General features: G+C 54.6%; 13 protein-coding genes across 13 annotated transcripts; 6 read left to right on the top strand and 7 right to left on the bottom strand.

Annotated features, from left to right (window-relative positions):
* Positions 1-107: 107 nt before the first annotated feature.
* On the top strand, positions 108-964 carry ACRALDRAFT_2023724 (mitochondrial 54S ribosomal protein mL61; the record flags this gene model as incomplete). Its single annotated transcript, XM_071020153.1, has 3 exons — positions 108-152; positions 287-393; positions 517-964. The coding sequence occupies 3 exons, from the start codon at positions 108-110 to the stop codon at positions 962-964; spliced, it is 600 nt and encodes a 199-aa protein (XP_070878566.1).
* Positions 965-1,394: 430 nt separating this feature from the next.
* On the bottom strand, positions 1,395-4,078 carry ACRALDRAFT_1028029 (uncharacterized protein; the record flags this gene model as incomplete). Its single annotated transcript, XM_071014831.1, has 2 exons — positions 1,395-2,317; positions 2,389-4,078. 2 exons carry the CDS (start codon positions 4,076-4,078, stop codon positions 1,395-1,397), a joined length of 2,613 nt encoding a protein of 870 aa, XP_070878565.1.
* Positions 4,079-6,370: 2,292 nt separating this feature from the next.
* ACRALDRAFT_2030825 (uncharacterized protein) lies at positions 6,371-8,656 on the bottom strand. The gene is made up of 7 exons (XM_071020673.1): positions 8,162-8,656; positions 7,956-8,059; positions 7,931-7,935; positions 7,696-7,779; positions 7,045-7,619; positions 6,863-6,960; positions 6,371-6,781 (listed from the first exon to the last, which is right to left on the bottom strand). Exons 1-7 carry the CDS (start codon positions 8,194-8,196, stop codon positions 6,624-6,626), a joined length of 1,059 nt encoding a protein of 352 aa, XP_070878564.1. The 5' UTR covers positions 8,197-8,656; the 3' UTR covers positions 6,371-6,623.
* Positions 8,657-9,269: 613 nt separating this feature from the next.
* Positions 9,270-10,337, top strand: ACRALDRAFT_1091485 (uncharacterized protein; the record flags this gene model as incomplete). Its single annotated transcript, XM_071019570.1, has 8 exons — positions 9,270-9,291; positions 9,360-9,470; positions 9,523-9,557; positions 9,594-9,623; positions 9,687-9,807; positions 9,860-9,873; positions 9,919-9,984; positions 10,050-10,337. The coding sequence occupies 8 exons, from the start codon at positions 9,270-9,272 to the stop codon at positions 10,161-10,163; spliced, it is 513 nt and encodes a 170-aa protein (XP_070878563.1). The 3' UTR covers positions 10,164-10,337.
* Positions 10,338-11,559: 1,222 nt separating this feature from the next.
* Positions 11,560-11,957, bottom strand: ACRALDRAFT_1025230 (40S ribosomal protein eS10; the record flags this gene model as incomplete). The annotated part of the gene is made up of 2 exons (XM_071014754.1): positions 11,560-11,829; positions 11,919-11,957. Coding segments are annotated over 2 exons (309 nt in total), but the record flags the coding sequence as incomplete, so codon positions are not given.
* A 525-nt stretch (positions 11,958-12,482) lies between these two features.
* On the top strand, positions 12,483-13,331 carry ACRALDRAFT_1054394 (uncharacterized protein; the record flags this gene model as incomplete). Its single annotated transcript, XM_071015816.1, has 1 exon — positions 12,483-13,331. One exon carries the CDS (start codon positions 12,483-12,485, stop codon positions 13,329-13,331), a length of 849 nt encoding a protein of 282 aa, XP_070878561.1.
* A 310-nt stretch (positions 13,332-13,641) lies between these two features.
* Positions 13,642-13,982, bottom strand: ACRALDRAFT_2094433 (uncharacterized protein; the record flags this gene model as incomplete). The annotated part of the gene is made up of 2 exons (XM_071022669.1): positions 13,642-13,809; positions 13,866-13,982. Coding segments are annotated over 2 exons (285 nt in total), but the record flags the coding sequence as incomplete, so codon positions are not given.
* Positions 13,983-14,533: 551 nt separating this feature from the next.
* On the top strand, positions 14,534-15,088 carry ACRALDRAFT_1054395 (uncharacterized protein; the record flags this gene model as incomplete). Its single annotated transcript, XM_071015817.1, has 4 exons — positions 14,534-14,596; positions 14,692-14,707; positions 14,834-14,896; positions 14,949-15,088. 4 exons carry the CDS (start codon positions 14,534-14,536, stop codon positions 15,086-15,088), a joined length of 282 nt encoding a protein of 93 aa, XP_070878559.1.
* Positions 15,089-15,315: 227 nt separating this feature from the next.
* Positions 15,316-15,827, bottom strand: ACRALDRAFT_2038393 (uncharacterized protein; the record flags this gene model as incomplete). Its single annotated transcript, XM_071020874.1, has 2 exons — positions 15,316-15,453; positions 15,507-15,827. The coding sequence occupies 2 exons, from the start codon at positions 15,825-15,827 to the stop codon at positions 15,316-15,318; spliced, it is 459 nt and encodes a 152-aa protein (XP_070878558.1).
* Positions 15,828-16,351: 524 nt separating this feature from the next.
* ACRALDRAFT_2093627 (uncharacterized protein) lies at positions 16,352-20,243 on the top strand (the record flags this gene model as incomplete). Its single annotated transcript, XM_071022634.1, has 3 exons — positions 16,352-16,560; positions 16,628-20,135; positions 20,199-20,243. 3 exons carry the CDS (start codon positions 16,352-16,354, stop codon positions 20,241-20,243), a joined length of 3,762 nt encoding a protein of 1,253 aa, XP_070878557.1.
* Positions 20,244-20,643: 400 nt separating this feature from the next.
* ACRALDRAFT_2038391 (uncharacterized protein) lies at positions 20,644-22,053 on the bottom strand (the record flags this gene model as incomplete). Its single annotated transcript, XM_071020873.1, has 2 exons — positions 20,644-21,805; positions 21,860-22,053. The coding sequence occupies 2 exons, from the start codon at positions 22,051-22,053 to the stop codon at positions 20,644-20,646; spliced, it is 1,356 nt and encodes a 451-aa protein (XP_070878556.1).
* Positions 22,054-23,092: 1,039 nt separating this feature from the next.
* ACRALDRAFT_1067668 (uncharacterized protein) lies at positions 23,093-24,241 on the top strand (the record flags this gene model as incomplete). Its single annotated transcript, XM_071017472.1, has 2 exons — positions 23,093-23,237; positions 23,385-24,241. 2 exons carry the CDS (start codon positions 23,093-23,095, stop codon positions 24,239-24,241), a joined length of 1,002 nt encoding a protein of 333 aa, XP_070878555.1.
* A 335-nt stretch (positions 24,242-24,576) lies between these two features.
* ACRALDRAFT_2023716 (uncharacterized protein) lies at positions 24,577-26,448 on the bottom strand (the record flags this gene model as incomplete). The annotated part of the gene is made up of 4 exons (XM_071020152.1): positions 24,577-25,428; positions 25,714-25,846; positions 25,919-25,980; positions 26,122-26,448. 4 exons carry the CDS (start codon positions 26,446-26,448, stop codon positions 24,577-24,579), a joined length of 1,374 nt encoding a protein of 457 aa, XP_070878554.1.
* Between the last annotated feature and the right edge of the window lie 817 nt (positions 26,449-27,265).

The raw sequence follows: 27,265 nt of genomic DNA, 5'->3' as shown, positions 1-27,265 counted from the left end.
GGTCGCAAGACTCGATCCCAGGACATTTTTTGAGCATCCATCCACTTGACCACGCGACCGAGACTCCTCAGGTCCCAGTGAGGAAGACCCGGTTTCAGCTTATCACAATGGTCGGCACAAGCCCAGCAGCAAGATGGCACAAGCTTCGTGCAGTATGTATCCAATTGCCTCAATTCTGGACCAAAAGACGCATCAGATTAGCTAACTATTGAGACAGAAAGTAGGAATCCTAGAGAACCATCCCCGACACGCATGACACGACAGGAATCACCTAACACTCCCGCAGTTACTTAGGATACGCCACGGCCCCGGTGCGGCAATCCTTCCTCCGTCGGTGACGAGGATACACATGGAGTTCGCCAAGACATATAATGATGGCCATATGGGACCTAGGTTCGTCTCTCATCTTCCCTCCGCATGGCACTTACACCGACGAAGAAAAGAACGGCGCGGCTGTCAGCACCGAACGAGAAGAAACGAGGCAAACTAACACTGACCCCGTTCTGAACAATTCAGGAGATTCTGGCGCGACATGCTCCCGCGGCTAAAATTCTACAACCCGGCCATCCCCATGATCGTGAACCGCAAGGACACAAACGAAGGCACGTCCGTCATGTCCATCTACTTCCGCAAGGACGACGCCCCGGAAGCCGAGGGCCAGGAGCCCATCGTCCGCTTCCAGCCGACCTCGTCAGCCATCGATACGTCCAAGGCCGCCGAGCCCGCCGCCGACGAGCGCGTCGTCAAGATCGACATGAAGGGCCTGCGGTCCGACGACATCCTTGAGCGCTTCATGGCCGAGACGCGTAGCCAGCCCGTCCAACCCACCCCGGAGGAGGAGGCCGAGATGCGCGAGGTGGCGGAGATGCAGCGCCAGGGCGCTATCGACCGGGAGGCCCAGAGGGCTAGGTTGGAGGAGAAGAGGAGGGAGAAGGCTGTGCTTGATAGGGCTAGGGCGGGATGATGTGCATGGCAATGCACATGAAGGCCAATGTATCAATATTTGTATAAGGATATACTGTGTATCGAATACCGATGCCTCGAGAGCTAAAAAGAAGACGAAATCAGGGGCGTCCTGGGGCACTGTTCTCCTTGACCGACACCACCCGTACGTATCGCCCTAGCATCCATCGCACCTGGTCCTACTACCGAAGCGACTCTGGGATCGGAGCTGTCTTAATGTAGGCCCAATGCCTTCGTAGCCATCCAACAAGACACCACTCGCAATCTATTCAAACCACTGGCAGGAGGGCGGATATAGTACATACAAGTGCAGATAAAATACCGAATCACATTACCAATCCTTTTCCTATTGACCGATGCCATAACTCCCTCGCAATGATGATATACCCAGAAATCCGTCGTTCTTAATACACCATGAAAGCCCACTCAGCTCACTTCAAACCAAACCCCTCGCTCTCATGCACAGCGGTCCAGAGCATCTGCTCCAGCCGCTCCCGTGATCCGTAGCGGCGGAGAGCGAGCATGTTGAAGCATGTCCGCGCAATGGGATACCGGCCTTCGTCCTCTCCCAGGCAGGAAATTTTGATGGGAAGAAGCGAAGCGCCCATGGCAGGTATCCGATCGCTTCCTGTAATGAATAAGAGCAGCCTTCGTTGTTCCTTTGGAGACGCCCGTTCAAATGTTTCCCAGAACCATCCGACCACCGGCTCCGCTCCGTCCGGATTCTTGGTGCCCCAGTTATCGTATTCGGCAACCGCTCTCAGCGACTTGATGTCGAGCGGCGCGTCCGAGCCCCTGACAAGGAGTTCGATCTCTTCGGGCCGGAAGAGAGATAATGCATTGCCCCCGCAGACCGTGTAGAAGCCCCGTTTGAACGGCTCAAACTGTCGCGCCACCGCGGTTTCTAAAATGTATCTGACGTATAGGTCCACGTAGTCTTTCCGGTTGGTATTAGTGACGCTTCTCGTCTCGCCTCCGGAGCACAGCGGAACCTGCGCGACCGTTCCATATCTTTCGACGGGAACAACAAACTCGAGACCAAAGACATCCTCGACCTCCTCTTCATAGTCAAGAAGCTGTTTCAGCCCGGCGGCAAGGCGGGGTCGATACTCGGCCAGGTCCTCTAGGTTGTAGGTCATACTCGGCCGCGGATGTGCCGACGAGGAGGATGAATACGAAGGCGCTGATGCGAGTAGCTTGCGATAGGCAAACGGGGGCAGGGCTACATCCAGAATGGTGGAGTTGTATATAGCGAGACCCAAGACGACGCCAACCAGGAAGAATTGGTCAGATGTCTCGAAAGAGTTGGGGTTAAAGTAGCAGAGATGGGAATCCTCGTCGTACACGAACATCCCTGATGGAGCTGTCAGCGTTGATCCGTGGTCGAGCCAGGTTGACCCCAGTTTCTGACTTGACTTGGCTTACCATGGTCGGGATTGAAGACCTCCCGTACAAGGAGCAGGAACCACTCTTTGCGGAGGCCGCCAGCATCATAACCTTCCTCGCCCTTGAAGACGATCCGCAGCCGCTTCTTGATATCTTCACTTCCGCTGCCGATGACCTCGCTGACAGCCGCCAGACTGTCCTCAACAAGGCAATCCCGGCGCACATCGAGTGTGAGGAACTGGTTAACGTTTTTCCGCGTCATGATGCTGTCGAAGAAGGCATCGCGCGCCTTGTTCGTCATTTGACGCTGCGCATCGTACTCCAGGATTTTCGATTTGGCCCAAATACTGAGCAGGAACGGATACTGACAAAAGGAGAATTTGGCCCTCTTTGATTCCCAGGCCTCGAAATCCGCCACGAGGTCGGCGTAGTCGATCATGCTATTGTAAAAGTCGCTGGTCGGCAGCAACTGACCATAGGTCTGGACACCTTGGCGCAGAATAACGCTGCTGTCACTTAACGCGGAAGCATCTGCTCGCCGGACATCGAGCGTGTTGTTGGCAGCGAAGAGCAGGGCCATGACGCGAGCAGCGGCACGGATCTGCCAGTCGTCACGGTACACCACCTTCTTCGGTGTCTCTTTAGGTTTCCTGGATGCGCTAGGAGTGCCCAGAGCTGCATGAAGTGACGCCGCTGAATGTCCATTACTCATGTTGGGGATCAGGCCGTCGGTGATATCCACCCTGGTCTCATGTTTCTTATCACGCTGGCGGATAAGCCTATACGTCAGAAAGCCGCCGACCAAGTCCTTGGTCGACGCGAATGCCGACTCGGAATAACTCGCAAACCAGGCGACCAAGTGAGTCTGGCAGGTGCTCGATGCGTTGGACATTAGACCCACAACTCGTTTGATGATGCTAGAGTGCTGTCCCGAAACTGGCCCTCGTTTCGATGGCTGCCGAGTCCCCCTGGCCGAGGCATTCCTCTGCCGAGTCGAAGAGTCGTCGGATTGGAGAATGCCGCTAAAGCCGGCAAAATTGTCATGCAGTAGAGGGTTGTGCATGATGATCAGAAGGAACCGTACGTCACTGGGATCGGTCATGAGGCGTCCGGGCCGTTTGAGCAGCGTCTCGGTGGCCTTGAGCAGCACCCGCTGGAGATGATCCTGCGCAGCTAAGAGACTGGCCTCCAAATCCCGCAACTCGGACGCCTGCAACGATTCGAAGTGTTCTTCTGCGCAAAGCTCGTCGTAAATAAAGGGCCAGGTTTCTGCTGCGTTTACCACTGCCGCATACCAGTCTGACACCTGGGCCCAATCCACTCGGGGAGAATGAGAGGTGACTATAGACGGAGTAGTCACCGACGGTCGGCGCCGTTCCGACTTGCCCTGTGGAAGCGAATCTCCCTGCACACCGGTCCACCACATGCCGTTCTCCGCAAAGTCGCCCAGCAGTAGGAGTTTTGGATCCAGGTCGCATACTTGGGAGGACATATTCGGCGGCTCTTGGCGAGTTGCCGCCGACGGTCGTCTGGCAGTCGTAGGTCTGGGGATCGAGGCTGAATGTGTCGAACGGTTGGTAAGGAAAGAATTATTCACGCAGTTAAAAGATCCGAAACAAGATATAATGTAATTTTCAAGGGGCTTGAAGATCAGCTTTCCATCCTGCTCAATCCGTGACGGCGGTTCTCCAGGCCGAGCAGTATTTCTCCCCGCCATAAATTCCTGCATAGATGGACGACCAGGGTACGAAGACGAGTAGGACCGAGAAGTCGAGGCGTCCCGGCCAGGTTCCAGATAAAGCGTGGGTTGGTCAATGAATTGATATTTTGATGGTGTTTCGCTTGTTGGGTCCCACGAGGGACGAGAAGCGTCCAATTTGGCAGGCACTCTCAGCGATACACTCTGTTGCTCGTCCTCGGATGGAGGCAGAGCTTTCCTCCCAGGCATCACAGAACAAACGGGCGCCTCTTGACGCTGAGCCTTGTGGCAAGCTGAGAGGAGATATGCCCGAATGCACCTGTGTACCAAGGCTCTCGTGTGCTCCAGCGAAATCTCGCTCGCCTCTGTTCTACTCGCCTGGCGAGTATGTCTCGTAGGAGGTGAGGATGGGGTGTCGGGAACCGGCTTTCGCAACCAGCGCGGGACATCCTCAGTTCGGGGTTCCGGGTGATAGTCCGGGTGGAGATCGTTGATGGTGACACAAACTGTGCATTTGAAAACCCTCAGCTCCCTGGGCCATCGCACAAGGGAATTGCAGGTCATGCAGTTCCCCGTAACGAAGTCTCGACTGCCACCTCCTGCCATGTTCCCTCTCTTGTCAGACTTTCCCGGGACCGGCCGTGGTGGAAGACCGTTGTCGATGTCGGAGTCAGAACCAGGGTTGGTGTTGGGACGTTTCTTCTTGGAGAATAGAGATGGGAATGGGTGGCTCAAAGACCGCGCATGGCCGGGACGGGGTGGCCTGGAAGGGTGGAGGTCTGATTCGGAGGAACTCGAATCTGCGTTGAGCTGAGGATTGTCAAAGGCCGGTGAGTTGGGTGACCGTGTCAAATAATGTGGCGGCGCAGTTAGCGGAGTATTATGGAGTCGAGTGACGAGATCGTCGTAAGCGGTGGGTCGGCGTGATTCTTGACGGCGAGAGCTCAGATGGAGGACAGAACTTGACTCCTGACCGGGAGCTAATGGTGTAATTTGGAGGGTAGGAACTGGAAGCGTCGAGGAAGGTGGTAAAAAGGCCGTATCCTTCGGCGGAGGAGGAGGCGGTGGTGGTGGTGGAGGGGGTGGTTCGGAAGGTGGAGGAGGAACGGGGAGACGAGGTGGCCATGGAGCCATAGCAGCGACTCGGGCACACGGACAAACGCAGTTGCCGGTGATGAGAAGTAACGGGCATTTCTCAGCTCGAGGGATCGGGAGCAGTTTCCCCAGTCGGGGTGATCCGGACAGGAATTCGGAGTCTGTCTGGTCGTTGATGATACAGATGTCGATGCCGCACGCGGTCGAGGTTGGACTCTGGCCCCGCTATGGGGTTTGAGCTACAGTATGTACCTAGGCACGTACTCCGTACCTTGGTCCGGTTCCTTGGATTCCTAGGTCGGTAGGCAGGTAGATTACTTTAGATGAAAGACGGGAAAATCAGGCAATGACAAGGTCGGAAGTCATCGATGAAGGCTTTGGCCAGTTGTCGCGACAAGAGGCCAGAGCGAGCTGCTGGGCTGTTGGTACTGTGAAATGTGGAAGAAGAGTGCACCGGCAGATGAAGCAGGATAATAGATCAGTCCGATAACGACAGTAATAATGCAGGTGATTCGAAAAACTGTACATATAATCACATAGAGAGACTATCCGAATATAGCAACATCCGCTGCCGGAGGGAGAAAAAAGGAGAAGAAAAGAAGAGGAAATGGTGGTGAAAGGGATCCAAAACCCAACATGAAGCTCGTATTCAACCTACCTAAGCCGGGGAAACCCCAGAGCATCCCCCAGACTACTAGGTACATTTGTACCTTGTTAGGGCGAATCACGAAGGGGACCCCGAGTTCGAATCCCTGTAGTGTCGTTGTACAAAGAGCGCGTAAGACTCTGTGCGAGTATCCGTACTTGACAGGTACAGTATTCGTACAGGGACATGTACAACAACATTCAGGTACGAAGCGTCGTGATTAGGTCATACCATACCATTGAGCTACCAGTATCAGGGTCAACTCGGGTGTCAAGTCATATTTGAGCCCCCTATATTCCAGTGAACCCCCCTCAATCCGACCTCCGGGCGACAAACACGGGACAGAGTTAATGCCACTGGGTAGCCGCGATCAGTTCGGTGCATATTCTGGGGTAGGTGGAACACAACTAGAGTCCAGACTAAATCTCGACTGACACCACCAGAGTACACTCCAACATTCATGGGAGTCGAACCACCCGACGAGGTCGCATTTGACAGCCCGAGATCGACCGGCTTTGCTCCTCGAGATATATGTACGAAGCACGGTACAGTACTATATTGGCATTCTCACAAAGAAAAGGCACAAGTCATTCTGATTCAATGTGTATTCCAATAATTTGGTCTTAGAGAATTCGTCGTCGCTACCAGTCATCGCTCATGCTATCTATATCACATTCCACACCCTATATCCCCGGATGTGAATTCTGAACCTCGACTCCCGTTTGCTACACCCATTATACGAGCCAAAGTTTTCATGTAATCATGCTGGCATGCAAAGAATACAGCCCAGTAGGCAAACACCCAGTCGCAGAGTAAGGTCAGGGGCCTGATCGTTTACACGCCGGTGGCACCGTCGAAGACGATGGCGGCCTTGATAGCGGTCTTGTTCCTGATGCTCTCGAGGGCCTCGCCGAACTCTTCAAGTTTGAATACCTTGTTAACGATGCCCTTAGTCTTGACTTTGCCGCTGTCGAGGTAGTCAATGGTAGCAGCTGTTTACCACAAAAGTCAGCCCTTTGTGCCTTTGCGTGCGCGCCAGTTAGATGTTAGCATCAGAAAAGGGCAACACGTACGGAACATGTAAGTCTCGGAGAAGGAGCCGAGGATGGTGATCTCGTCTCCGAAAATCTTGGAGGGGGGCCACGAGACACGGGCGGAACTGGGATAGACGCTGGAAAAGTAGTGGCAGGGTTAGTTATCTGTACAACGTAACGCACCAGCCAGAGCAGCGCCAAGGACGGGAACCAGGGCTTACCCGTAGACGACAAGCTTGCCGCCACGCCGGACATAGTGGATCGCATCCTCGAGGATCTTGGTGGAGCCCGTAGCCTCAACAACGACGTCGAAGCCGTAGGGGTTGTCCTTCTTGAGCTGGGCGAACTGAACTTCGGGTTCGGAGCGGGAGAGCTCGACGTAATGGTCGGCGGCGTCGAGACTCCTGGCGAGGTCCATCTTGAGACCGCCAGGGGCAGCAATGGTGACGTTGCAGCCGCCGTTTTGGCGCATGAGCTGGGAGAGCATGAGACCAGTAGGGCCAGCACCAAACATGAGGACGCTGGAGCCTAGGCGGGGACGGATCTTGTCGAGACCGTGGCAGGCACACGACGCAGGCTCGATGAGGGTGGCCTCGACGTCGGTGAGGTTGTGGATCTTGAAAACCTTGCCGGCAGGGTAGGCGCAGTACTCGGCGAAACCGCCATTCATCGTGACGCCATGGGCCTCGAAGTGTTCGCAGAGAAGCTCCTCTCCACGGCGGCAGTAGAAGCACTCCTGGCAGAGCTCGCTATTGTCGGCTGCAACGCGGTCGCCAATCTCGAAACCCTTGACTTTCTGTCTCACGGCTTCGTATTAGTGAATCGTCTTGGAAGGTTTTGGGCTGTCCTTGGGAGATGATGTGGGGACGTACCGGGCCAACGGCGGCGACGACGCCGACAGTCTCGTGACCAGGAATCAAGGGAAACTTGGCGATAAATTCGCCCTCGTGGATGTGCTAGCGGGGATCCACATGTCAGCTACGCTCCATGCTCCGTTCACCCTCCTTGTTCTCACGATCAGGGGTTAGAGATATTCTCGTACAAGATCTGTCGACCAGACACTCTCGGTCAGTTCCCTAATCATAAATCCGAGGGTGCCCTAAAAGGCAGATAGAATGCTGCTTTGACGTACCAGTTCCACACACACCGCAAGCCCGGACCTTGACAAGAACATCATTGTCGCGTAGCTCGGGCAGAGGGACCTGGACAATTGACCAGTCCTCCGGCTTCTCGTAGCTATACCAAAAGCTTAGTCTGGCTTGCCGGGGGGCGGAGTGGACCACAAGCGTTGCCATGGTCATTGACTATTGCCATTTTCACACCGAGGTGCATACATACCGGAGAGCCTTCATAGTCTTGGGAAGATCGGCCATGGTGATTCGGTCGTAGAGATGTATGAAGTAATTGGCGAGTTTGTAAGGATCTAGAAAAGACGAGATCTTGGACGAAAAGTAAAACAGGAAGTGCTGGGTTTATTTAAACTACACGGGAAGACAGAGGGAGAAGCTGAACGGTAATGTCCGGGGAAGGGAGGAAAGAGACAGGAACATTTTATACGGTCGCGGGGTCAAGCGGTGGTCGTCAGCACGACCCCGCGCATTCCCCGGGTGTAAGGACAGGGGCTAAGGGGAAACCCGGGGTCGTGTCCACGGCTTGCCAGAAGCACGGTCTGGTGGTGGGATCTGGATCCAGGGGTGGAAAGGATCCTGACGTATGGATAGGTAGGCTGCACGGGGCGGATGGAAGAGAGTGGGCGAGTGGGATCATGCCGTGGTCTCCGCGTACTTCGTACTTCGTCTTTGTAGTGTCGAGTCTCACCCTAGGCCGACCTTGGCCTTGGGGGTTTCCAACCCCACCACCGGTGAATGGCGGCAGGGCGTTGATAAGTGCAAGGGGTGGGCGAGAGCACAGCCGCTAATGGGGGAGGAGAGTCCAGACCGCTTCGTTGCTCTCCACACTCTGTTGATATACAACGTACATACGCGTCCCGCTACCCGTTGATCGTGGGGGAACTCTGGGCAGAGGCGGTGGATGCGGTCTGAGATAACTGACTGGCGACTGTCATCGCAAGTGTGTGTATAAAGGACGGAAAGCGACGACGTAGAGGACTCGAACATGAAGGATCTGGCGAACCGGATCATACGCGGCAGGCAAGCGACAACGCATCCCCCGCAGACCGCTGAAATCAATGCCCTTGGCTCCAGCTTGGGCCCGGCCGCCCGTCAATCGGCAGAGAATCCATATAGTTGGACTGCCATACATTACCAGAGACGGGAAACGGGGAATAGTTTGATTCCGGAGACTCGCACCTAAGCCGCAGCCATATCATCTCGGTAAGGCTCACTGTCTGGTATTCGTATTTGCGCGGCGGTACACGGAAATGCCCACACAGGAGGGGCCCGCACATCGCCGTTAGGTTCCGTTAGAGGGGAGATAGGCAGGGAAAATGGGCAAAGGCACTGAGACTGGTGATTACTAGATGTTAAGTGAATCGTTTGTAAGGAACTGGCGATGTAAAGAAAACCCGACGGTGGAGGTGACCGATTGAGGGCACTTTCGAACTATAGCCACTGGCCGAAGCATCTCAAGTTCAAAGCCTCGAAACGTTTGGGTATCCCTCGAGACAGCCCCGCATCGGAATGCTTCGGTTTTTATGCGCACCCACTATACCAAAGGTATCTGTACCAAACAGAGTACAGAACTGGCGGTCAAGCCTTTCCCCTTGGTCGTTCGAGTGGGGAACTTCAGGACGCACGTGTTTTCGTCCTAGCTTCCCCAGGATCGTAGGTACGAGTCCAACGTCTGCATGAGCATACTGACTGGCGCCCAAAACCGCCATATCACACAGCATAACAACGATTAGGTGGCTGAAGCTCATAACCAACTTACACAGAATAACATTCATAGTATCCTCACCTACCTACCTATTGGAGTCCCCATGGTACTGCCATCGCAACGACCCCTAAGAACGAGAAACAAGGACCGTCGGTAGACGGGACTACCGGTATTTTGTGCATCTTTGAACCACATGGCTAGCCAAGGTATACGTTGTATGTCCATTTTGACCTGCCTACCTAATGAACGCTGTTCTCGAGGCTATCGCTTCGCATACTCTGGCCTCTACCTTCCATTCCTCCCATAAGAAAACAGGTTCCAGCCCCGTTGAGCAGTCGAGCCTACGATAGATTCCATAAAAGGCACCTTACTTGCATGACTCCTCTTTAAGTCGCTCGAGATATCTCCACTTCCTGTCTGTATGCCGTCGTCCTTCACGGAATCATCTTTGCTTCTTTCCCTTCAAGACGGATCAAGGCCCCGTGCTTTTCTTCAATATGACTGACACCATTGTCTCGTCCTTGCTTCTTAGGCGGCTTCGATTTCTAGTTTCGCTAAGACACCGCGTCGTTCTCTTACGCATGACAAGGTTGGATCTTTCGCTTATAACAAACCCAACACGGCCCAAGTGTCAGCAGAATTGCTTTTGCATTCCACTGCCAGATGGATGGTGGTAACACCGCTTCTTTCCTTCACCATTTCTCTTGGTAGCTGAAATCCCATGCAAGCTTGTATTGGATGGTAGTATGTGGCTGCTTGTCGACCCTGCGCAATATGGCTTCCCCACGTGCCAACTTGAGAGGGTAGACTGGGTCATCAACTGCAGTCGCTTTCGTCTCGTCGTAATTGGTACCAGCACATTGTAGTTTCTTGCCCTCAAAGCTTCAAATGGTCAACTAAACATCTCCGTCTCTGTCAGACGTGGCAATATGCTTTGGGCATGCATTGTCACCGCTAGTCCGCTAGATGCAGCTCTCGCATCATGGTCCACTTACATCCATTGGGCTTCGCAATGATATACAACGTACACTGAAAAGCTCCCACAAGCTTTTTGTCCAGACCGTGCTTCGCCACCAGTCACACGAACACATGCCCGCCGTGCATCAACTCAGGATCGATGCGTTTTGGTACCTGGACACAAGCTGACCGAGATGAGAGTAGTTCAGAAATATTGCTTTTTGAGGCCAAGACCTTAAGACCCCAAACGCCTTGGGATTCAATAGACAACAGGAGTCTGTTTGCTTGGGTGGACGAGTGTTCAGAACGGGTCCAGACTGGGCTCCCGGACTTTTCAGCGTTTCCCGAGTTATTATCACAAAGACAACAGCTCGACGCAAGACCCTCTGCCCTCACACCACGAACACGAGCCGCCCCGCGGGTACGGTTGCGGTGCACCTCACGAGCGATTCAAATGAGTCCAAGTCGGTTGCCTGAAGAAGTGTCCGTTGATGCAAACGCGATATCCGAGGATCTAACCTCCAAACTCCCTACGATGTGTCCCCCGTAGTCTGTGTGACGTAAACCCGACGCGCGACTATCCGGCCCTCCACTTTAAAATACATGTCGGTGCCTTTTTTTTAATTCGTCCATGCGTCTCGTGAGTTAAAGCCCTTAGGAAAAAATTCCCCCTTTTACGAGGGAGGAGCAGCACCGCGGCCACGGCCAAAGCCACCACGGCTAAAGAAAAGACGCGAAATGTTAGTCACTACACCTGTACGAATATCGGGGGGTGAGCGAGCGTGCGAGAGTTCTTACAATTGTGGGTCGAAACCAGCGGGCGCACCGCCCTCCTTGCCCTCGCCAGCATCCCGGCGGCGGTACCCGCCCTCACGGTCACCCCGGTCACCACCGCGGCCGCGGCCGAACGGCCTGCGCTCGCGCTCGCCCTCACCCAGCATACCACGGGGAGGCGCGTGCGACCGCTGCTGCTTGATGTGGGTGGCAGGGACGATCTCGGCCGGGAGGTGAAGCCATTCGCGGAGGTAATCGAGACCCTCGGGGGTCAGGGTGTAGTAGTAATATTGCCAGCTGAACCGGGTCTTGACATAGCCGCGGGAGTTGAGCGACTGGCAGGCCTTAATCACGAATAGGTTCTTGGTGTCGATATCGGGGTGCTTGGGGAGATTGAAGTCCTTCGCGGCGACGAGGACACCCTCTCGGAAGAGGTACTGCTCGGTATCTTTCGCGTCAGTGGCATGTCAAACTTCGTTTGTTTTGGCACCACCAAAACCGAGCCGGGGGAAAACGCTGTGGTGCTAACCTCGTGGATCTTCTTGCGGTCAGCCTTGGGCATCAACATCGTGGCGGTTGTTGATCGACTCGACGTTGAGGAGGGGTGTGTCGTGAGGCTTGCGAAAGATCTATCTCCAAGGGACACGGACAAAGGCGAAAAGTTGAACTTTGTGTGGGCAAAAACCCTGGGGCTAGCGAGGTGGGGGGGATACACCACACCTTCCAGATTCCTGGTCATTCGGGGCGCACGTCTGTGGCTGGTAAGTCATGTGATTTTGGTGCTGATAAGATAAGCCTCCTCTTTCGGTGAGGAGGCTTCATCGCAACACCATGGCGTCGGATACTCACTCACCTGCCTAACTCTCTTGCTTGTTTACTCGAGATTTCATTCGCCAACACTGCGTCAGGTGCCATAGCAGAGACGCCTACAAACTGAAAACCTATTCATCAAATCAGTTGTGGCTGGGGATTTCTACTGCAGCATTGCAGTTCCAGCAACCACTATTTCTTGCGACTCGCCACAGCACCAACTTGCGACAACAGACAAAGCCATCATCGCCGAACGCCTTGTGATTGCGTCCAGGAACTGAAGATGTCGCCCAGAAACGTCAATGTGTTTGTCAGCACATTCGCTGGCTTGGGAGTGCCGCCAACCCTGGTTTTGCCCATGCCTGCGTCCACTGGACTCTCCGACGTCCGTAGGAGAATTGAGGAGCGACTGCCCGAGACAGACACAAGGCTTATCCTGACAACGGTATCGAACAAGGAGTTATCAGGAACCTCGTCACAAACTCTAGCGGATTTGCTGCCGTTGGAAGATGACTTCGTTTCTCTCCGCCTCTCTCTGCCCCTCTGTGGTGGCAAGGGTGGCTTCGGATCACAACTGCGAGCCGCCGGTGGTCGAATGTCGTCTAAGAAGAAACGGAACCAGGGGGATGCGAACGGATCGAGCAGGAACCTGGCTGGTCGGAGGTTGCGCACAGTGACGGAGGCCAAGGCCCTGGCCGAGTATCTCGCCATCAAACCTGAAATGGAAAGGAAAGAGAAGGAGAAGCGGCGCGAGAGGTGGCAGCAAATCGTCGATGCGGCCGAAAAACGAGAGGATGAGATCAAGCACGGCGGCAAAGGCCGCATCGACGGAAAGTGGGTGGAAGAGAAGGAGGAAGTCAGTGAGCGGACCCGCGAGGCAGTGCGGGCTGCCATGCAGGCTGGAGCGTACAAGGGTGACTTGTTCGGCACATCAGCCGGATCGATCTCCTCTGAACATCCTGACGAGGGTCTGTCGGACTCCCCAGAGCAGAGCAGCTCCGAGGAGTCTAAAGACTCCACGGCATCTACAAAGACACCCAAGACCAAACCAGAGAAGCCCCGGACTTTCTTTGGCTTTGACGAGGATGATGAATTCATGAGCTCTGATGACGACGAAGCCAAGGCGAATTGATGGCAGTCATGCTGGTGGAGGTCATTGGAGTGGCGATACTTTAGGTGTCGAAGAACTGTTTTCACGAAATCATGGCGTTCAGATGCAAGGCGTTTTCGAGAGATATATTCTTTTTATCTTTCCTTTCTTTTGGGTTGGCGAAAGCGTTCGAGTTACGGACGGATTAATATATGAGATTGCATTGTAGCGAAGGAAGCCTCATTCCATTTGTCTATGTGATATCTTGCCCTTGCAGGGAACTATTACACTTGCCCCGACTCCTACATCTTGCCTCCTAGAGGCTCTTCACTACTTCTAACAGCATCCGTCCTTATACGTTAAGATTGACGGGGAAGTTTCCAGCCTCTTTTGGTTTTGTTAGCGAGGCCGATGACGGAAAATAGACCATGGGACGAAGGGAGGTTTTGTTCATACCGCGTTGATCATCCCAGCGGTTGTACCATCCGGAGGGGCACAGAGACCGGTAGGCCAGGAAGAACTAGGCCTTGTCAGCTTGACATCTATAGCGTTCAATTGATTCGAATGCGTCCGTACCTGGCGACAGGGAGCAAAGTCCTCGCCCTTGGCAATGATGCACTTGTGGTAGTCAACGTAGTTCTGCCAGCAGTGCTTGGTCTGGTTCATGTTCGGAAAGCGGGCATCGGTGCCTAAAAATTAATCGTGTCAGAAACAAAGCCTGCCATTGATATGTCGATTGTGATGTTTATCAAAGGTATCGCGAGGGCAATCGTACCGGCTGCAAGAGTCAAAATGTTAGCCTCGGATGATCATGCCATTTAACCGTAGAGGAATTTCCTAAACGTACCTGTCACGAACTTGAACGGCTTGGTAACGAGTTCCTGGTCGTCAGACATTGTGAAGGATTTCGAGGGTCAATGTGTTGGGTCGAAGTGTGGAGTTTCGGAAGATGCGCTGTAGCGGCGAGAAGTTGGTCTTCGTATGTCCGTAATGAGGTGTGTTTCGGTCATTGACGAGAATCGTAAGGTGGTGCCCGGGTGGGCGAAAGTAAGTGGTTGCCTCAGGCAGCCAATGAGAGAGCATGGTGGGCCGAGCTCCGATCCTCCCCCAGACAGAGAGCGAGTTGACCACTAAGCGCAGAGCCGAATCCCGACATCAAACCACCACTGTTTGCCAATTCTCTGGTTTCGATCCCACTTCGACTCGTCCAAAGCACAGTTCGCTCATTACCACCACCATCCAAGATGCGTCCTACCCTCGGTCTTCGAATGCTTCGCCAGACTCCCCGTCTGAGGTCTCCTGTTCCTGTGAGTGGCTTTATTATTATTATTTGCCCCCAACACCACGAGTCGTAAAAGTATTTGTGCCAGATCAGCTGACCATGACGTGACCTGCATAATAGAAGGAGGACCAAGTCGGTATGTGCAAGAAATACATTGTAGCACCGAAACGCAGCCATTGGCTTCGTCAATGGCTTTCATTACGGAGAACGACATAGCGGCGACCTTAGATACCACGTTACAGTACTGATCCGTGTCGTGTAGGCCATACCGTCTCGCAGCGACTTCGCAAGCTCAAGAATATCCCTCCCGAGTTGATTCCTCTTGGTACGTCGGGCGCGGAAAGCGTATCGAGAAACAATTGCTCACAATTCTTCAGGTGCTGTTGTTATGGTTGCTCTCTTTGCCGGGACCTATTCTATTTTCAATCACCTCACGACCGACAGTACCATTCGCCTCAAGCGTCAGGGTCATACTCCTATGCCCCACAACCCAGAGGAAGAGACGGCGGAACACTAGAGCTAGGCGGATGAGGGTACCTAAGGGTAGTTTTAATACAACACCCATGTGTCATTGAGGTGTGATGGACTTGTGTATGTTGAGCGAGAAGATCTAGGGTCGGTGCAAAGCCAGAAATATCATATTCCATTTGTCTCTCTCAATACGTCTATATCACGATGACGACCATGAAACCTTGTAAACGCCGCCGCTATGCAAATACCAGCCATATTCCCCTTCTCGACGTTTCATTCCGGCTTGGGCCCGGCTACGTCCAGATCCTGTAGGCCTTGCATTGGATCAGCACACTGTGCGTCCCGTGCTTTGGCTTCCTCGGCTGCCATCTTATCCTCCTCGCTCACAGCATGCTCCGCAAGCCATCCCTCCTACGCGTCGAGTCAGTTATACGCCGTCGCCGTACCGGTCTAGCACAACGCACCTGTTGCCAAACAGCTGTTTTGCTGCCGAGTCCTTCCCCGGCACTCTTAGGCGGTTTGGCTGCGGAGACATTGATAACGCGACCGAAGAATTCGGACTGATCCATGTTGTCGATGGCTTCCGCGGTGTCTTCTGGGTCTGCAAATTCCACGTAGGCGAAACCCCGGTGAGTTTCAGTGCTGTTCGGCTTGTCATTCTCGGGGAGTGTCACGTCTACAATGGTGCCGAAGGGAATGAATGCGTCGTGGATATGGCTTGCTGTGACCATGCTGGCCAAGCCTCCGACGTAAAGTGTCGCTTTCCAGCGAGCAGCGTCTGTCATTTTGAGTAGGCTGGGAGGACAAAGTGTTTGTTGCGGTGTTGAATCGCTATACCCATCACTCTGGTAATCATGAGCTGTATGCTTTGGAGGGAGCGTAACGGGTTTGCGGGGCCATTACGGTGTCTACGAGTCACGTGACTAGGTCCCTGTAACGGTAGGTACCTGCCCATAGTAGGCGGCATTCCAAGGCTGGGCTGCTGCTACCGTGTACAGAGGCCGAAGTACCTAGGTACGTACCTTGACATCGAAGCAGCACGGAAGCTCTTGCCCCAATCCGTGCTGCGTTGCAATCTGGCATCATACGTATATCGTAGCAGCCAACATACACAAGCCCACTGGCCGCAACTCTAGGCCACCAGCATTGGAGCAAAGCACTCCAGCCTCTACCCGTGGCATTTCATTGTTTCATGTCATTTACACCCTAATCAATACGAATTGGCGGCTACATTGTCCCATCCCACAGTTTCTGCACCACACACCGCGTCGTCATCCCGCGAGCCCAGCTAGGGCCTAAGCAACTGAACATGGTTCGGCTTCGAGAAATCCCCAGAACTGCGGCATTCGCCTGGTCGCCGGGCGCCGCTAAACCACTCCTTGCTACTGGTACTAGGGCCGGCGCTGTGGATGCCGACTTCTCGGATGAGACGCAGCTGGAGCTTTGGGATCTTAACCTCGACGACGAGGATCAGGGGCTCGAGCTCCAGCCCCTTGTCAGCATCACCACTGAATCGAGGTAAGGGGTGGATGAAGCATGCCCGTGATAAACGCATAGAAGACCCGGGCTCATTAAATACTGGCAGATTCTACGATATTGCCTGGGGCCAACCCGGCGAAGACCATCCACGTGGTATCATTGCAGGTGCCCTAGAGAATGGATCGCTCGAGCTCTGGGATGCCGAAAAGCTCATTGCGGGCGCCGGCGCCCAAGATGCCTTGATCTCTCGTACAACGAAACACACCGGGGCGATCAAGTCGCTGCAGTTCAACCCTCTTCGACCCCATATTCTCGCCACTGCTGGCGCCAAGGGAGAGCTATTCGTCTACGATGTTACCGACATTGAGAACTCTTTCCGACTCGGCACCGCAGCTGCTCGATCTGACGACCTTGAATGTATAGCTTGGAACAGGAAGGTCGCGCACATCTTGGCAACTGGAGGATCGGGCGGATTCGTCACTGTGTGGGATCTCAAGACCAAAAAGGCGTCGTTGACCCTGAACAACAACCGCAAGCCCGTGAGCGCCATCGCCTGGGATCCGAACAATTCCACGAAGCTGTTGACGGCGACTCCTGACGACTCGACCCCTGTTATCTTCCTCTGGGATCTCAGGAACTCGAACGCGCCGGAGCGGTCCCTCCAGGGCCACGAGCAGGGCGTGCTTTCCCTCTCTTGGTGCCAGCAAGATAGTGACCTCCTGATCTCGAGCGGCAAAGACAATCGTACTCTAGTCTGGAACCCTCAGACCGGGGAGCAGTATGGAGAGTTCCCCGAAGTGACCAACTGGACGTTCCTCACGCGGTTCAATCCCCACAACCCCAACCTCTCTGCAACTGCAGGCTTTGATGGAAAGATTGTGATCCAGACCTTGCAGAACACCAATTCCGACTCGCCGCAAGCCGCCCAGCAGAAGAATAAGTTGGACGACGAAGATTTCTTCAACCAGGCACAGACACAACCGCAAGGGGCTGCGTTCACCCTGGCCAAAGCTCCAAAGTGGTTCCAGCCGCCCATTGGCGCGTCGTTTGGCTTCGGCGGAAAGTTGGTGGTTTTCAAGCAGCAGGCGGGCCAGCCACGGGCTTCAAAGGTTGTGATCTCGCAATTCTCTGTGGACTCGGAGATCAGCGCTGCCACGGAGAAATTTGAGGAAACGTTGAGGTCGGGCAACCTTGCCAGCATTTGTGAATCACGGAAGAATGAAGCCGCCACGGAGAAGGAAAAGGCCGACTGGCATGTCATCGAGACCCTGACGGCCGACAATCCTCGCAAACAGATCATCGAGTACCTGGGCTTCACAGAAGAGGAAGTGGCGGATAGCACTTCCGACCAGCAGGTAGCCGACAAAACGGAAACCGAAACCCCGGCAGAAGATGATAAGCAGGAAGGCAAGGACAAGCCGTCAGCCGACGCGTCCGATTTCTTTGGTGACAGTGAGGGTGACGGCGATGACTTCCTGAACGGTATCCCCGCAACCAAGGGCGCGAAGACGGACAGCCCCTTCCATCTTCTCGGCGAGAATGACTCGGAGGTTGACAAGCAAATCACCAGTGCGCTGCTGCTCGGGAATTTCGCCAAGGCCACGGATATTTGCTTGAAGGAGGACCAAATTGCCGAGGCCTTCCTCATCGCTAATTGCGGCGGCCAGGAGCTGGTTGACAAGGTCCAGGCTGCGTATCTAGCCCAAAAGAGCGGGCGCCCCAGCTACATCCGTCTCCTCAGTTCGGTCGTCAACAAGAACCTCTGGGACGTGGTCTACAACGCGGATCTCGAGAACTGGAAGGAGACGATGGCTGTTCTCTGCACCTTCTCCGACCCCGAGGACTTCCCGGACCTGTGCGAGGCCCTTGGCGACCGGATTAACGAGCACGGTTCGAAGAAGGATGCCTCGTTTTGCTATCTGGTTGGATCCAAGCTGGAGAAGGTAGTCGATATTTGGCTTGCGGAACTGGAGGAAGCCGAGCAAGCCAGTGCCGAAGGCCCATCCGAGGAATCGACCTTCTCGATCCACGCCCGCTTGCTGCAGCAGTTCATTGAGAAAATCACCATTTTCCGACAGGTGACTAAATTCCAGGACACTGATAAGGACCTGGCCGAGGGCTGGAAGCTGTCCGCATTGTACGACAAGTACACTGAGTATGCCGACATAATCGCGGCCCACGGTCAGCTGGACGTGGCTCAGAAGTATCTCGACTACTTGCCTGCGAAATATCCAGATGCAGAGCTGGCTCGCAACAGGCTGAAGCTTGCCACCCAGAAAGCCACCCCTCATGCTGCGGCGACCACCCGACAGCCCCATCGACAGCCAACACCTCGCCAACCCGTCGCCCACCATCAACCTGTACCAGGTGTCGCGGCCGCGAACCCCTATGTAGCCCCGGCGCCCGTTCCGACCGCTGCGAGCACGAATCCCTACGTTCCGCCGACACCGAACTTGTTTGCGTCTTCGGGAACTAGCCCGTACGCGCCATCCGGAGGATACCAACCGCCTGCAGCTATGACGCAGCCTGGACAACAGATTCCCACTGGCTATGGACCGCCGACTCACCAGTTTAATGTGCCGCCGAGGAACCCGACGCCATCCGGTCCTCCTCCCCGTTCCCAGGTCAAAGCCACCGAAAATTGGAACGACGTTCCCATGGTTACAAAAGCACCTCCCCCTAGGAGATCTACTCCAAGCATGACACCGGTTGCTTCCCCCTTTCCCAACCCCATGGGGTCTCCTCAGGCTTCATTCGGACGACCGGGTGCGGCGGCTCCTCCACCACCCCCGCCGAAAGGAGCGGGTCCCCCCCGGCTGTCGTCTCCCCTGACTGGCCCTCCTCAAGCGGGACCACCGAGACCATCCTCGTCGGTAAGCAACGCATATGTCCCTCCCCAGGCTCAGCAACTGCCTGGGCCGCCCCAGGTGCCTCATATGCCTGTCCGGACGGCATCCCCGTACGGTCCGCCGCCGTCTGGCCCACCGCCCTCTAACCGCTACGCCCCTGCCCCTACTACGCTGCCGCAACCTGGTCAGCCGCCCGTGGGCATGTCAATCCCGCCTCCTGGGTCCCCCTCCGTAAGCCAGCCACCGCCACCCAGGAACCCATATGCCCCCGTTCCACCGCCCCCTACACAAGCTGGTGGGGTCCCTGCTCCCCATGGCCAATTCACGCCGGCGCCCTACCACGCTCCACCGCCGGCGGCAGGCCCTCCGCCTACCGGACGTCCTCTCTCAAGCGGACCCCCTCCTGTCGCCCAGGCGACGCCTCCGCCACCTCGTGCGTCGGCTCCTCCCACCAAGGCTCGGCACCCACCCGGTGACAGGTCACACATTCCAGCCAATGCTCAGAGACTGGTCGAAATTTTAAGCTCGGACATGCAACGGGTCGCCAGCAAGGCCCCTTCATCGTTCGCGCCGCAGGTCAAGGATACGCAGAAGCGGCTCAACATCCTCTTCGACCACCTGAACAACGGGGAGCTGCTGCAACCGGATACGATTGGGCAGTTGTCTCAACTCGCGGATGCGCTGCATGCCAAGGACTACGAAGTCGCCCACCGTCTGCAGGTGGAGATGCAGCGGGACAAGACGGAGGAGTGCGGCAACTGGATGGTAAGTAATAGCCACGTGCGGTTCAGGCTGCAAGGATAGATGTGCTGACAAGGAGTTTTACAGGTCGGCGTCAAGCGATTGATCAGCATGAGCAAGGCGACCCCTTGAGCTTGAGAAACCAGGCCACGTCTTTGGGCGCGAGAGAAGATGGTTGGCGCAAACGATGACAATTGACGAACTGACTTTATCGGATGGAACCAGGCCTCGGAGCATACTGGACTAACCGTCTGGAACTCCATTGCCTAGGTAGCTTTCATAGATTTCAACGTACCAAACAGAATGGGTTTTTTCTATATACCGATTCCGTGGTGCCGCGAGTAGCATGGCATCGCTTCTGGGGCCTATCTTGCTGTATGTGTATTTTGTCATGTGATGAGCCACTGTTTTCATATATAGGTTGTGTCTGTCATTGTCTTCCCGAGTTCTTTGATCATGTTTGCCAATATATTTCCCGTCCCCATTTTAGCCATTGTGATCCTAGGCAACTTCCAAAATAATGGCCCTTTAATTATGATACCCTCGGGTTCAGCTCAAAGTCAAACTCTTTATAAGACGGACAAACCGTCCATCTTCCGAAAAGATGCCCATTTTCCACCAGAATCTTCCGTAGTAATTCACTTCGATCCTCCACAGTGGCAGGCCATCCATCATGCCCCTGATATGCAGGTACGTATGGCTCCATAACCATCAACGCTTGTCGAATCCATTCTTCGGCCTTGCTCTCCTCATCAATCCTGCCCACCTTTACTATCCGCCCCTTTAGATCGTCTATATCTTTCGCCCTCTCCATCTCCATCTTAAACGCCACACGCATCACCCCTAGAAGGATATGCGATCGAATTGCATAATCCAGATTATCCATACCCGTATCCGTATCGATACCCTCCGTCTCTTTCACCGCAACAGCTGCTAAGAACGCAAGGTCTTCTTCACTCCCCAACTCCGCGTCCCACCCTCTATACCACGACAGGGCAGTTATCCCGCCGTCTGGATACCCACACCAGGTCACCTCGCTCTGGTAAAGCGTCTCATCTAAATCCGGATCGAGAGGTGGTACGACGCCAATCGATGCCTCCCATCGTTGTCGTGAGTAGTCCCTTTCCCACCCCCAGGCATCGTACCAACCTTGCGCAATAAGAGAGCCAAATCTATTAGAGGTCCATGCCTGCCTAATAACTGGTTCACTAGAATCGTCTATCTTCATGTACTTAAGCCAGAAGCGAGCCTGCGTCTCCGAGTATGGCTGAATACTTGGGGATGGGAACTCCTTCCGCTGGCGAGATATAGTTTGCTCGAGGGTGGAGAGGGCGATCTGTATAATGGTTTCGACGGGAAGGGTCGACTGTCGCTGGTGCGTCCGCACAACATTGTATGCCCAGCAGGGAAGTTTATTATGGTGGCCGATTCCCTTTTGCCGTGGTGCCTTAAGAGGATCGCTTGCGTCCGGTAGGTCCCGTAGGTCGGGGAGGCGGTAAAAGCGAGCTGACAGTGGCTGCGCAAGGAACGCCGGCGAGTAGTACTCCTTCCATGCGTCCTGGTTAAGTAACTGGTAGTGTCGGGCGTAGAATATATCAAAGTCGTCTGGTTTAGGATAGACGTTGGTCTGTAGTTGGTTGGTGGAGCGGTAGATGCCAGCTGCTATCTGGGCTAGGTAGAATATATCCAGAGTTCTTCGTACGTTAGCTGTTTCTCGTCCTAATAGATAAGCCTCTACTCGGACGTACCGATTGAATTTCAAGTGTCCCTGGCCAAATGACCACCCATACTTGTGGAGTCGCTCAACGACACTGAACACTCCATAGTCGCATCCATAGCCTCCCCACAGGCCTTCATCCATATAGATAAAGGCGATTCGCAACACTTGATCATGGCTGTCCACCTGAACCTCCCCGTTTTTGGCCTTGGCGATGAATTCCATGGTAGGTACTGATGATGATCAACGTCTGGACGATGTGGGGATCCCGAGGATCCCGGGCGGCGCAATCTAATGTTGCGGGGTTATTGGAGCGGGCCTCTCATGAAAGAGCTTGTTATGTGATACACTGTACGTTGTAAGAAACCCTTCCCCACCACGTGATCAACACGTGCTCGTCGGGGGTGTGAAGATTCGAGTCGAGATAATGTCGAATATCGTGGAAGGTCGGAAAAAGATTGTAAAGGTCGGGAGGATCGGGAGGATTGGTAGGATGATCGGATCATAGATATGGGAGTATCGGCAGGGCCGAAAAGAAAGGTTAGACGTAGAGTCAAAAGGTGGACGATGGAGTCAAAAAGAGAGGGCGGGACGGAGGGTAAAAAAGGGATGAGAGGAAGAAGAGGCTAACTAACATAGAGGCTCAAAAGAGGGTGGAAAAGAGGGAAGGAGGAGCCATAAACAGCTAGGCTACATGCCGTGGAAAGCGCGAGCCGAAAAGGGTTGACAATTGACGGTTGACGCTCAAGCCGTAGAAGAGGGCGAGCTGTTGACGATAGGGCTCAAGCCACCAAAGCGAGCCGTTAACACTAGGCTGTTGAAAAAGGAGGGATTGTTCTGCTTGACACAACGCTCAGAGCTCTATCCTAGAGCCGAGCGGCGGTCCAGAAAGAGAGCCATCAATGGATGGTTGGGGATCAACCAAGCAAGGTACTTAAACACAGTTGTATTCCCTTCCAAATACCTACTTATCAATTGTTGTCCATCTGCTTATAGAGGATATCACTGCCTTTCCTCTAACTTTGCCCTGCTCGATAAACGCCGCGTTTCGGCCGTTTCGACCCGATACAACTTTACCCATAATTACGAGAAGGAGGAAAGAAGAAAGAAGGAGCTATGGGCCTTGTTTAGTAATCATTAGCAAGGATGGACAAGTGGACCCACTCAAGTACCTTCCAAGCAGTACTTCGTACTTCGTACGCACTAAAGCTAGAATCCAAATCATCCATCGACACGAACCTGAGAGACGGACGATGCACACAACATGACCGAAATCACACCAGATGACGCCGCTGCCAAGCGTGCGGCAGAGCAGGCACGCATTCGCAAGGAGCGTAGAGAAGCCAAGATTCGGGCTGGCGGGGCTGCGCGACTGAACAAAATCACCGGCCTCGGAGGCCGTGTCCCAGGTACGAGTCTGACCCTGGCCTGTATGACGATGACGGATGATGACAAGGGATTTTCCGTATACCTTGTCAACTTTTCGCTCCCCTCCTCGGGTAGCTTTTTGGAAAGGATAGGCTTGGGCTAACTCTGGCTGCCGACAACAAATACAGATGAGCCCTCGACAACTCCTGCGCCCGTCACCGTCACGTCGACGTCAACGCCGTCACCGCCTGCGCCAAGGCCTGCCACAGGCCACGCCGACCCAGAAGAGGTCGACATCTCCCAACACTTTTATCGCCCTTCTGTCAGTGACCGGCCTGGTATCCACCCCTCGTCCGCCACCCCGCCGGTCGATCCGGGCGCCCTCTCCGATGCCCAACTGCGTCAGATGATGCTCGGCTTCGACCGTCCCGCCCATGGTGCCGCTCCTGCTCCAGGCGACCTTCCGATGAACCCGTTCGGTGCTGCGGCTGGCGGCGGTCAAGATGACCCGTTTATGAAGATGATGTCTCAGATGATGGCTGCCAGGGGTGGTGAAGGGATGCCGGGGATGCCACCGGGGGGGTTACAGCAGCAGTCGCCAAAGAACCGGCCGGCCTCGAAAGCCGACTACACTTGGCGCATCCTACATGCCATCTTCGCCCTCGTGCTGGGACTCTACATCATCCTCACGACGCAGTTCAGCGGCTCCAAGGTGCAACGAGAGAGGACAGCGCTGAGCCTCTCCAACCCGGGCACAGATGGCGATGGTTCAGTCGTGCACGGTATGGACGAAGGCAGGGAGGTGTTTTTCTGGATGTTCGCTACGGCTGAGGCGCTGCTCATCACCACGCGCTTCATGCTTGAACGGGGGAAGCCCGGTGGTGCCGAGTCGGGACCTCTGTGGATGGTGGCTGGTTTTTTGCCTGGGCCCTGGAAGGGCCGGGTGGAGACGGCGCTACGTTACGGGCAGGTGTTCTCGAGCGTGAGGCGGGATATTCTGGTTTGTGTTTTTGTTTTGGGGGTTGTTTCTTGGTGGAGGGCTTGAGATAACTCCAAGGTAGGGGAACGATGAGGATTGGGAGTTGGGTGGTGCACCAAAACCCGATTATCTCCTAGCTAGGTCATCTTTATTGATTATCCAGGAGCATACTTCACGTTTTCTTTTGCATGGAGCAAGATGTGAGCGGCCCAAGGACAACTGAACCTCAAAGACTTAAGGTACTGGTACATTCAATGTGGTAGCTAATAAATATTATGTATCTCTGCTTTATGCTTTATGCAATGCCTCGCTCGTCGTGACTCTCCTCAACAATTACATCACGGGTCTTAACCCATGTGGCAGTACGTATATGTACCGTGAAGTCCTTCTCAGCTTGGCAATCATTGCCGCAGCACGAATCGCAACAGCCTACCTAACACTCCCCTGACTCGTGCAGGGTTCTCTCGGACGCAGGTGAATACGACAGCCGCACTTGTAGCGAAGGCCAGGGTCTCCCGCCACTGCTTATCCTCAGCATAGCGGCGGGGAAAAAGCGTAGCCAGCGCCCGCGGGGCCACGAACAGCGCCATGTCCTTCCGCCTCGAGGCCGTCTCGATGAGCACGCTCGACCCGCACAAAAAGCAGCCACAGGCGACGCACAAGCCGCTGTCGATGGCCTGGCGGGCGGCGACGTCGGTTCCGAGGAGGCGCGGGCCGACCCTTGAGCGAGTGAGGCAGACGCCGTAGTAGAACAGGGCGATAAAGGTGGCCAGGAAGGTGGAGGAGCGGGCGGCAGAGAGACCGGCGGGGGCGAGCGACCGGGTCGTGGGCAGCTTGCGGCGGATCTGGAGGGCCAAATTCAGCGGCAGGTACATGGTCATGCTCCAGCGCCAGGAGCGAAGGAAGCGCATGACGGCGTGGTACTCGCACGATGGGCCGCAGTCCATGTGTACCATCTCGCAGGGGATGGGGACGGTGACGGATGGGTCCCCCCAAGCGCGGGGCCAGCCGTAGTCTTCGCACATGGGCTGCAGAAGCGCGGCTTGGCCCGTGTCCTCGCCGTAGCGGAGCTCCCCACTCCAGCAGTGCCGGAGGGCCTGGATGAGACGGTCGTCTACGGCGGCGGCGGACGAGATCCATTTATGGTAGGATCGGGGTAGGCGGGAGCGATGGTAGAACCAGGCCCACATGATGAGGCCGGAGGAGCAAGAGAAGACGAATGGATCCGCTAATCGAGATATGAGGCTCTCAAGCTGGGTATTGTCAGTATCGACTCATTGGTTGAACAAATGCCAAGGAAATGCAAACTGGGGTCAGGGAAAGATGCCTGGGAGGAGGGTAAGGGGGAAACTAGAATAACCAAGAAAAAGAAAAAAAGGTGGGAGAAATAGGGAGGGCGAGATGTGGCTCACCTTTGTCCATTTCTTGTCTGCTATTCTTCGAGCCCGGCGACGAGACCATAGCTCTCCTACGATGACGTCGACGGCGCGGGTGACTGCAAACAAGGACAAGTCCAGAGTACGGCCTGCGTATCTAACCTCCTTGCGCTCGACTCCCGGGTGAGCATTCGACTTTACGAGGACCGACTCAGTAAAGGCGGGACTCCGCTTCGACTGCAAGAGACATATGCCAAGATAGGCGGGGAGAAATGTCGAAAGCCATCTTGAGAGCCTATGAAGCAGGTCAGTGAAGATCAAGCACGGAGATATCTTGGAGTCGAGGAAGCGCACAGACAGGACTTACCTTGTGTGAGCTACGTCACCAAGACTGGGCGCAAACCGTCTCACGAGCCGTTGAATTGGTTCCTATGAAATGTGAGTCTTGTGTGTGGGATGGACAGACTTGATTCTTCGAGCTTTAACCGTCCCCTGTAACCATCACGATAACCGATATTCGAAACCGAGTCACCTGTCACACCCTGGAGATCAAGAGCCTCTGACACGCACCTCGAGAATCGTACTGCCACCGACAAGGACGGCACAGAAAGTAGGAAAGGCCCTCCAGTCGAGACCGGAAAGGATTACGCGGCGTAGGGAAGCGAGGAGGTTGTCATGTGAGACTTTCGGGGGTAAAGACGAATCCCCGATGGCGGTGGTGTTGCGGCGTCTTCGAACTGCGGCGATTCGCCGAAGCAGGACATTGAGGAGCCTGGGCCCGACTGTAGTTGCGTAGCCGATAAGGTAGGCCCTTATGAGGGGCCTCAGCGGAGGCGGGATGGCTCGAAGATGGAGGATGTTCCTGCCACGGATTCGCACTTGGCCTTGTTGGTTCATCGCGTGGGGATTTGACTCGGGACGGTTTTAACTGTAAGTACGGCCCGGCCGTCGAAGATGGGATGTGAGAGTGTCCAGAGTGACTGAATGCGCCGGGTGGATGAGTTGAAACGATGACACGGGTAGACCCTTGGCACTGGTCAACAATCAGCCCTAGCGGCTACCGTAAGCGTTTATAACTAGACAGGAGACGAGGCGAGAGACGGCTAAGACGAACACCCGATGAAAATAAAGGTGGTCAACTGAGGGACCTTTGGTGATAAGGAATGGCGCACATGGGACTGGTAGGTATACCTTTGAGAATAGGTGTTGAGACCAAGCCAAGTCACTGCACAGAAAGGTTCATTCCGTTTTCTCTCCGGCAGTTAGATAGGAAGAACGAAAGGAGGGACGGAAAAGTAAAAAGCAGACCAGGATATTTTCCTGATTCAGTTGGGAATGGGAGTTGTTGAGGGTGGCTCGACATGACAGAAATGTAAACAAGTGGTCTTACCAGGCGTTTGGAGAATCGGTCGAGCTTTGGACAGTAGAGCATGAAAGTAAGAAATAAGAAAGCAAAGAGGAAGATAGAGGGTCGGTGGAAAGGTAAGGTTATGTCTGAATAGAGATGGAAAAGAACGGACACCAGAATCAAATAATCTGGACAAGAGACGAATCAATTAGTTACGGAGTGGGAATACTAGGGACATTACTCGTTGTTGGCAGATATGTATGAATAGATATGGCTTTGTTCATGAGACCCGAATAAGAGGTAGGCCGAGGTCCGTCGCGTCTGGCGCGCGCATGAGGGTGAAATCATGGAATGCAGGTCAGGATG

Source organism: Sodiomyces alcalophilus, assembly GCF_042370955.1.
Source record: "Sodiomyces alcalophilus JCM 7366 unplaced genomic scaffold ACRALscaffold_1, whole genome shotgun sequence".
Classification (NCBI taxonomy): Eukaryota; Fungi; Ascomycota; class Sordariomycetes; order Glomerellales; family Plectosphaerellaceae; genus Sodiomyces; species Sodiomyces alcalophilus.
Note: the sequence above shows the minus strand (reverse complement) of the source record. Positions and strands in the feature narration are given on the sequence as shown.

What these genes read in the sequence shown, in the direction of transcription:
- ACRALDRAFT_2030825 (XM_071020673.1), bottom strand. Translation starts at nt 8,196, where the DNA reads ATGGCCGATCTTCCCAAGACTATGAAGGCTCTCCG. An exon ending in AAGACTATGAAGGCTCTCCG is followed by an intron (nt 8,060 to 8,161) that starts GTATGTATGCAC and finishes CTTTTGGTATAG; the next exon opens with CTACGAGAAGCCGGAGGACT. An exon ending in CTCCGAGACTTACATGTTCC is followed by an intron (nt 6,782 to 6,862) that starts GTACGTGTTGCC and finishes TGTGGTAAACAG; the next exon opens with CTGCTACCATTGACTACCTC.